A 7,736-nucleotide genomic window follows, 5' to 3' on the forward strand; every position below is an offset into this window, starting at 1 on the left:
GGTCCTAGATCACTGACTCTGTGATATTTATTCGGATAGTGTGTGTGATCGACACTAGTGAAGGATTAAGGTGAAGTTTTGAGCGTTCATTCATAAATCTGTGAGGCGCGCGCACCCCTCGGCGTTGCGCGCAATGACGTGTCCCGGATTGCCTTTGAGCATTACGTCACTGTAAAACAGAGTAAGAATGTGTCTGATGATTGTGAAGTCTGGCATAAGCCAATATCGTGGATCATGGAGGAGAAACTAAATATCGTTTTAATAGTCGAGCACATCGAACAAACACTGCAAATGTAATAGCCTATCATATAATTATTAATATTACAGAGGAAATTACTGTAAACCACTTGTTTATTTCATAAAGGATTGTTTTTTTAATGCATTTTTTTATTTTTTTATTGTTTGCATCATTTGGGTTCGCTGTAGGCAACAGAACATTTTTCTATGTGGTTTTTATTTTTATTTGCATATCATAATAGACTAAATAAAATAACCATTTGTTTATTTAATAAATTATTTATTATGCAAAACAAAAATTAGTTTGCATCATTTAGTTTTGTTGTAGGCGACATACATTTTTTTTCTTTTATTTTCTTTTTTCTTTTCCATATCATAATAGACTAAATAAAATAATATTTATTATAAATACTAACTCAAATTCACTTTTTTTGGGCTATTCTCACTATTTAAATAAAGTCCTATCCTAAAGTGGTCATTAATATAATACATGAAGTGGGTTTAATTGCATTTTGAGTATTATTAACTTAAAAAGATTATGCACAAAGCTGAAATACACACACATGGTTTATGTGTGAAGCATCGGAACTTATTGAAATCAATACTATATTAAGAATATATTTTGAATATAATATTTTTGTTTGTTTGTGTGTAAAAAGTCACTGTTTGGGAGATTCATGTTCAGATATTTCATATATTTAGTTTTAAGCGATGTGAGTGTTATATGCATCTTCAGTAATGAGTGACTAAGCGTTTATGATTATGATTGTTATAGCATGTGTTCAGCATTCCTGCAACAGGAAGGAAGGAAACTGAGCTCAGTGATTTCCTCTTTCCCAGGGATTGTTTGTGGGAAAGAGAACAGAATAATAATAATAATAATAGCAGCTCTGAAATATGAAACAGACACAGAATAGACAATATGACTTTATCATATTTATATCAAATATGACATATTTATGACTAAATATGAGTTTATCAATATAGCTTGTGGCATTTTATGTTAGTGATCTCAACAATCCCAAACTCTATACATGAATGATTCCTCAAATCATGTGACTCGCAGTTTAACTAATAATAAAACTAAAATATAAAAGAAAAATATTTTTGTTACTTGAAATAGAAATAGTAAAAGTCACACTTTCATTTATTTTAACTTGATGTACTAAAACTCAAACAAAAAGTATTAATAGATGTTTACAAAAAAACTCTAACTGATAAAAATTAATTAACTAAAATGGAAAATGGAAAATTAAACTGAATTCAAAATATTAATAAAAACTATATGGATGTCTTTACTAAAAAACTAAAAAAACTAAAATTAAAATGGAAAATACAAAAAGTAAAACAAATTTTAAATATCAATACGAATATGGAAACAAATCTTGAATGAGAATAAGTTCCTCTTGCAGCATCTCTTCTCTGAAGATGTGGGCGGGGCTTTAACCTGTCATTCACATGAGATCAGCCAATAGCAAACCACAACCATCCAATCAGTTCCCCACAGACACGATCAAGCCCCGCCCACATCTGCTCTCCTTTCACTCAGATATGATTATGATATAATAACACATTATAGAGAACAGACCAGAGAAACTTGTGTTTCATGACGACCTTACATTTTTAAGTACATTCCAATTTCATGTCGTCAGCTAATGTTTTTACAGTAATACATTAAACTGACTTATAATCAATTTGAATCTCATGTAATGAAAACACATATTGACTCTCGACACTTGATATGACGAATTGATCATATAATTTTTTACATTGTTGTTCAGCGTAGAGTGTCCAAGTATGTGTGAGTGTGTGTGTGTGTGTACATGTGAGTGTGTGTGTGTGTGTGTGTGTGAGACAGAGTGTGTGTGTGTGTGTGTGTGTGTGTGTGTGAGTGTGTGTGTGTGTGTGTGTGTGTGTGAGAGAGTGTGTGAGTGTATGTATGTGAGTGTGTGTGTGTGTGTGAGAGAGAGAGAGAGTGTGTGTGTGTGTGTGTGTGTGTGTGTGTGTGTGTGTGTGTGTGTGTGTGTGTGTGTGTGTGTGTGTGAGTGAGTGAGCATATGTGAATGTGTGTATGTATGAGTGTGTGTGAGTGTGAGTGTTTGTGTGTGTATGTGAGTGTGTGAGTGAGTGTGAGTGAGTGTGCGTATGTGAATGTGTGTATGTACGAGTGTGAGTGAATGTGTGTTTGTGTGTGAGTGTGTGTGTGTGTGTGTGTGTGTGTGTGTGTGTGTGTGTGTGTGTGTGTATGTGTGTGTATGTGTGAGAGTGTGTGTGTGTGTGAGTGTGAGTGTTTGTGTGTGTATGTGAGTGTGTGAGTGAGTGTGAGTGAGTGTGCGTATGTGAATGTGTGTATGTACGAGTGTGAGTGAATGTGTGTTTGTGTGTGTGTGCGCGTATGTGAATGTGTGTATGTGTGTGTGTGTATGTGTGAGAGTGTGTGTGTGTGTGTGTGTGTGTGTGTGTGTGTGTGTGTGCGTGAGTGAGTAAGTGTGTGAGTGAGTGTGCGTATGTGAATGTGTGTATGTACGAGTGTGAGTGAATGTGTGTGTGTGTGAGTCTGTGTTTGTTTGTTTGTGTGTGTGTGTGCGTATGTGAATGTGTGTATGTACGAGTGTGAGTGAATGTGTGTGTGTGTGTATGTGTGAGAGTGTGTGTGTGTGTGTGTGTGTGTGTGTGTGTGTGTGTGTGCGTGAGTAAGTGTGTGAGTGAGTGTGCGTATGTGAATGTGTGTATGTACGAGTGTGAGTAAATGTGTGTGTGTGTGTGTGTGAGTCTGTGTTTGTTTGTGTGTGTGTGTGTGTGTGCGTGAGTAAGTGTGTGAGCATATGTGAATGTGTGTGTGTGTGTGTGTGTGTGTGTGTGAGTCTGTGTGTTTGTTTGTGTGTGTGTGTGTATGTGTGAGAGAGAGTGTGTGTGTGTGTGTGTGTGTGTGTGTGTGTGTGTGTGTGTGTGTGTATGTGTGTGAGAGAGTGTGTGTGTGCGCGCGCGCGCGTGTGTGTGTGTGTGTGTGTGTGTGTGAGAGAGAGAGTGTGCGCGTGTGCGTGTGTGTGAGAGAGAGTGTGTGTGTGTGTGAGTGTGTGTGTGTGTGTGTGTGTGTGTGTGTGTGTGTGTGTGTGTGAGTGGGAGAAACACTCCATGATTTAGTTCTATCACAGATATCAATGCTGAGTGTTTCAGCTCGACTCAAGAAACACTGAAAAAGGCTCGGATCTGAAGTTCCAGGGATTTCTGTGTTTATAAGACGCAGATCAACAACAGCGGGAGTGAAAATGAATGAGGAAAACATCGGGAACATCCCAAACATTCCATAAGGTTGAGTGGAAAATCCTCCCAGAAACATTCGGTAAACCGGAACGCATGTTTTCTAATGCAAGAGTAACTATAACACACACTATAGGAGGAACCGTCTCTACAGAACAGAAGATCAGTCAGACCGAAGGAAGAATTAAAGGAGAGAAAAATTCAAAATATTGATAATAATGCAAAAAGGTTCAATATGGACCTTAAACGGTTAGAGGACCATCCCATCATGGGATAATGTTATAGTTTTAATTAATTAATTTTAAAGTCCCACTATGGTGGAAATCCAGCGTTTAATGTTGTTTATGTGTCTATGTGGTGTTTTTAATCTGCTTTAAGACAAAGCATGTGTAAGTTCATAAGTCGACAGCATTGCTGAGTATTTCCTCCTTAAAACTGCAGTGAACCAAAGACAGTCTCAAAAACACGCTTTGAAATCGCTGGTGTTTCTGACGTCACAAACTACCTTGTAACCAATCAGATCAACGTGTGATCGTCAACCAGTGGATCTCTGAGCTGAGTGAGTCAGTGGAGGCGGGGCTCATTTGCATATTCATAGAACCAATCAGATCAACGTGTGATCGTCAACCAGTGGATCTCTGAGCTGAGTGAGTGGAGGCGGGGCTCATTTGCATATTCATAGAACCAATCAGATCAACGTGTGATCGTCAACCAGTGGATCTCTGAGCTGAGTGAGTGAGTGGAGGCGGGACTCATTTGCATATTCATAGAACCACGCATACTAAATGAGGCAAGAGTGTGGAGTTACATTCAAGATATTTTAAGGCATTTTTAAAAGGAAAAAACTTTTAAATACGTAATTTTGGTGATCAGAGATGAGTTTTAAGAGATAAAATGATCGACTACAGGGGGACTTTAAGACATTTCTCCTTACAAACAGCCTTTTTGACAAAGTGTTCTTTAAAATTAAATCAAGAACACCATTGAACCTTTTTTCACTGCTGAAATTTCCATGATTAGACTAAAATTGACGTCATCAGGTCATAATTCACAGCAAAATCAAGAAATCATGTGTTGCATTAAGAAAATAAACCAATTAACCTTTTTTTTGTGTGTGCAAATTTTTCCCCAAATGTATCACAGTCTTAATTTTAAACTCAACATTAATTTCTTATTTTCCACTTTTAATTACGGGGTTAAATGTGAGCAGAACCTGTTTTCAAGATGCATTAATCAATCAGATATGAGTTATGAAAGCATTGGCGACGTGTCCCAGGAAACTGCATTTAATTCATCTTTGAGATGCTCGTTATTCAAAGATTGCAAAACAGCAGCTTTACAGAAACGCCTGCGTTCTGGAGAACATCGACTTCACATCATCTAATGATGAACTTTAACACTCTTTTCAGACGTGAAACACAGAAGTTATGAATAATTCACCTCACCATGAAACGCGTATCGTTTGAGCCTGAAACACAGAAGTCATGATTAAACACACGGCTTTTGCACCGATAATTCTTTATATTTGAAAGCCGATAACCGATATATTAGCCAATAACTCAAAATGCACATTTTATATATTTTTTGAAAGCCTGATTACAAAAACCAAAAGTCTCACCATTAAAATCCCTAAACTTATACTAAAAATGTTTTGTCCAGATAGCTTATTTTATTATTTTTTGATATTTTTTAATGCAATTATTTTTATTTACCTTTAAATTACTAGATTTGATCAACAAATAATAAAATAAATAGTAATTTAATCACATTCCTCTCATTCTTTCAACTTAAATTTAAAATAACTCACAATTTTATGCATAAACCTTTTAACTCAGCTCAAAATATCTTACATTGAGTCTCTTTGCCGCCCTCTTGTGGAAAATAATAATATAATATGATATTTCATGACTCTAGATGGCGCAAATGAGCTGTTCCTCTGGGTCCTAAAGTCATTTCTCTTCAGTTTGCATTCAGATACACATTTAGACCTAATAAAAAAAAAAAATTTTGATAAAGTTTTAGCAGTTTTAGTTTGAATTTTGAGCATTTTTAGTTTTTTCTATGTGTATCGACGCATTCCTCGCACTCCATTAATTCCTATGGGGCTCAAATTGACACGAGAGGGAAGGATTTGTTAATTTTTACAATTTCAACCACAAAATTAATCCATTATTTTTTTACATTAATGAAACACTTCCTAAATTGTAACACTGAAACAAGCATTTCTGTAAAGCTGGTTTGAAACAACACCAAATCACCATACAATTCTGCGTTTCGAGGCACTGGCACGCTCTTCCAAGTCAAGACGACAATCACATTATACTTGATATATATTTATATATATATATACAGATTTTATTATTTATTCAGCATAACATAGAAGTCAAAATAATAAAACAAAGCATTAATTTATCAGGAGACATAAGAGGCTCGGTGTGATTGGTGCAGTTTAGAGAGAACCGGCACCAGGACTGAGACCGGTTATCATAGATGGATTAGTTCAGAAAGACTTGTTTTCATTACCCATAATTCTCCTGGCTTTACATCACCAGCAGCTCAGGGGGAAAGTGTTGAAATGCAATCAAACGCTCAGCATCTTCATGGAAAACACACTGGTTCTGCTTGGTTTGGTGTTTATTTGAATGCTCTGCACTGCAGCTATTCTCCATACATTCGGTATATAAGTGATGATGGCACAGAGGTAAACAAACAAGCTGCCGTTTCAGGACTATAACAACTGGATCTTCAGACAAAAAACAAACAAAACGAAAAACAAACCTTCCCACAGCTTCTGAATTAAGTAATACTTTACGGTAGAGTCGTGCGACGATTAATCGCGATTAATCGCATCCAAAATAAAAGTTTCTGCTCACATAATATATGCGTTTAATTATTACATACATATATATATGTGTGTATATAATATATACTACATACACACACGTTATGCAAACAGAACATTTATTTCGGATGCGATTAATCGCGATTAATCGTTGCACGGCGCTACTTTACGAACATTCGAAACGTAACAGAAGGATTATACAGAGTGCTGAAAGAAATGCGTATGAAAAAGAAAAGAAAACTCAACGAGTTATTGGTTAATTGCTTCTAAGTTTTGACTCGCATTATGATTTATAGTTGGACGTGAGCCAGGTGAGCCCTTCGTAGAGTCCGTCGCCCGTCGAAGCGCAGGACGGCTGAACGTACCAGTTGCGATCCCTGATCCGGGTCAGACCGAGTTTCTCCTGGATCTCGTGCGGTTTCATGGCGTCGGGGAGATCTTGCTTGTTCGCGAATATCAGGATAATGGCGTCGCGCATTTCGCGGTCGTTAATGATGCGATGAAGCTCCTGTCGGGCCTCGTCGATCCGGTCCCGATCCGCACAGTCCACTACGAAGATCAGTCCTTGTGTGCCGGTGTAATAGTGTCGCCACAGGGGCCGGATCTTATCCTGACCGCCAACATCCCACACGTTAAACTTCACGTTCTTATACGTCACGGTTTCCACGTTGAACCCGACGGTCGGGATGGTCGTGACCGACTGTCCCAGTTTGAGTTTGTAAAGAATCGTCGTTTTTCCCGCCGCATCGAGTCCAAGCATTAATATTCTCATCTCCTTGTTGCCAAAGATCTTGGAAAGCATCTTCCCCATGTTGTTGGCTGTGCATATATAGTATGTATGTTGCAAAAAGTGTGTTTTTTTGGTCCTGCAGCTTCACAAAAATACATATGACTCAACGCTTTTCCTTGAATAAAAAAAAAAGTTGGATCTAATACAGTTGGGAAATGTGAGTTTGCATTGACCAGACCTCAAAATGCATGAAGAAAAAACAAAAATAGGCCTTTTCTTTCTGACTTCCTTCTTGTGTACCGACTGTCGGGTCGCCGCTCGCTCGCGCTCATTCCCTTCACACACACTTCAGATCATCAGTTCTGGTTCTGGTCCAAACAAACCCTCTCTTCCTCTTTCCCCTCTTCTGTCCCTGAAACACAAGAGAAAGCGGATGAGAAAAGGGAGGGGTGTCCAACACAACTAACTTTACTCTCGTACGTTAGTTTCCGTACGCGTACTGAACGTGACCCCCGCTTCACCTCGTATATCGCGCGGCCCGGCTCGGTTCTCTCCGGTCCTGGTTCTCTCGGTCCCGGTCGTGTTGCTTCTCCTCTCGGTATTACCGGAAAAGGTGCGGACCCGCTTCAGCAGCTACTTCCGCTTTCTCGCTCACGCTAGTGATGT

General features: G+C 38.2%; 1 protein-coding gene across 1 annotated transcript; it reads right to left on the bottom strand.

Annotated features, from left to right (window-relative positions):
* Positions 1–6,087: 6,087 nt before the first annotated feature.
* On the bottom strand, positions 6,088–7,736 carry arf6a (ADP-ribosylation factor 6a). Its single transcript, XM_079888964.1, has 2 exons — positions 7,592–7,736; positions 6,088–7,482 (listed from the first exon to the last, which is right to left on the bottom strand). The coding sequence occupies exon 2, from the start codon at positions 7,149–7,151 to the stop codon at positions 6,624–6,626; it is 528 nt and encodes a 175-aa protein (XP_079745090.1). The 5' UTR covers positions 7,152–7,482; positions 7,592–7,736; the 3' UTR covers positions 6,088–6,623.

This window comes from Squalius cephalus (genome assembly GCF_949319135.1).
Source record: "Squalius cephalus genome assembly, chromosome: 12".
NCBI lineage: Eukaryota > Metazoa > Chordata > Actinopteri > Cypriniformes > Leuciscidae > Squalius > Squalius cephalus.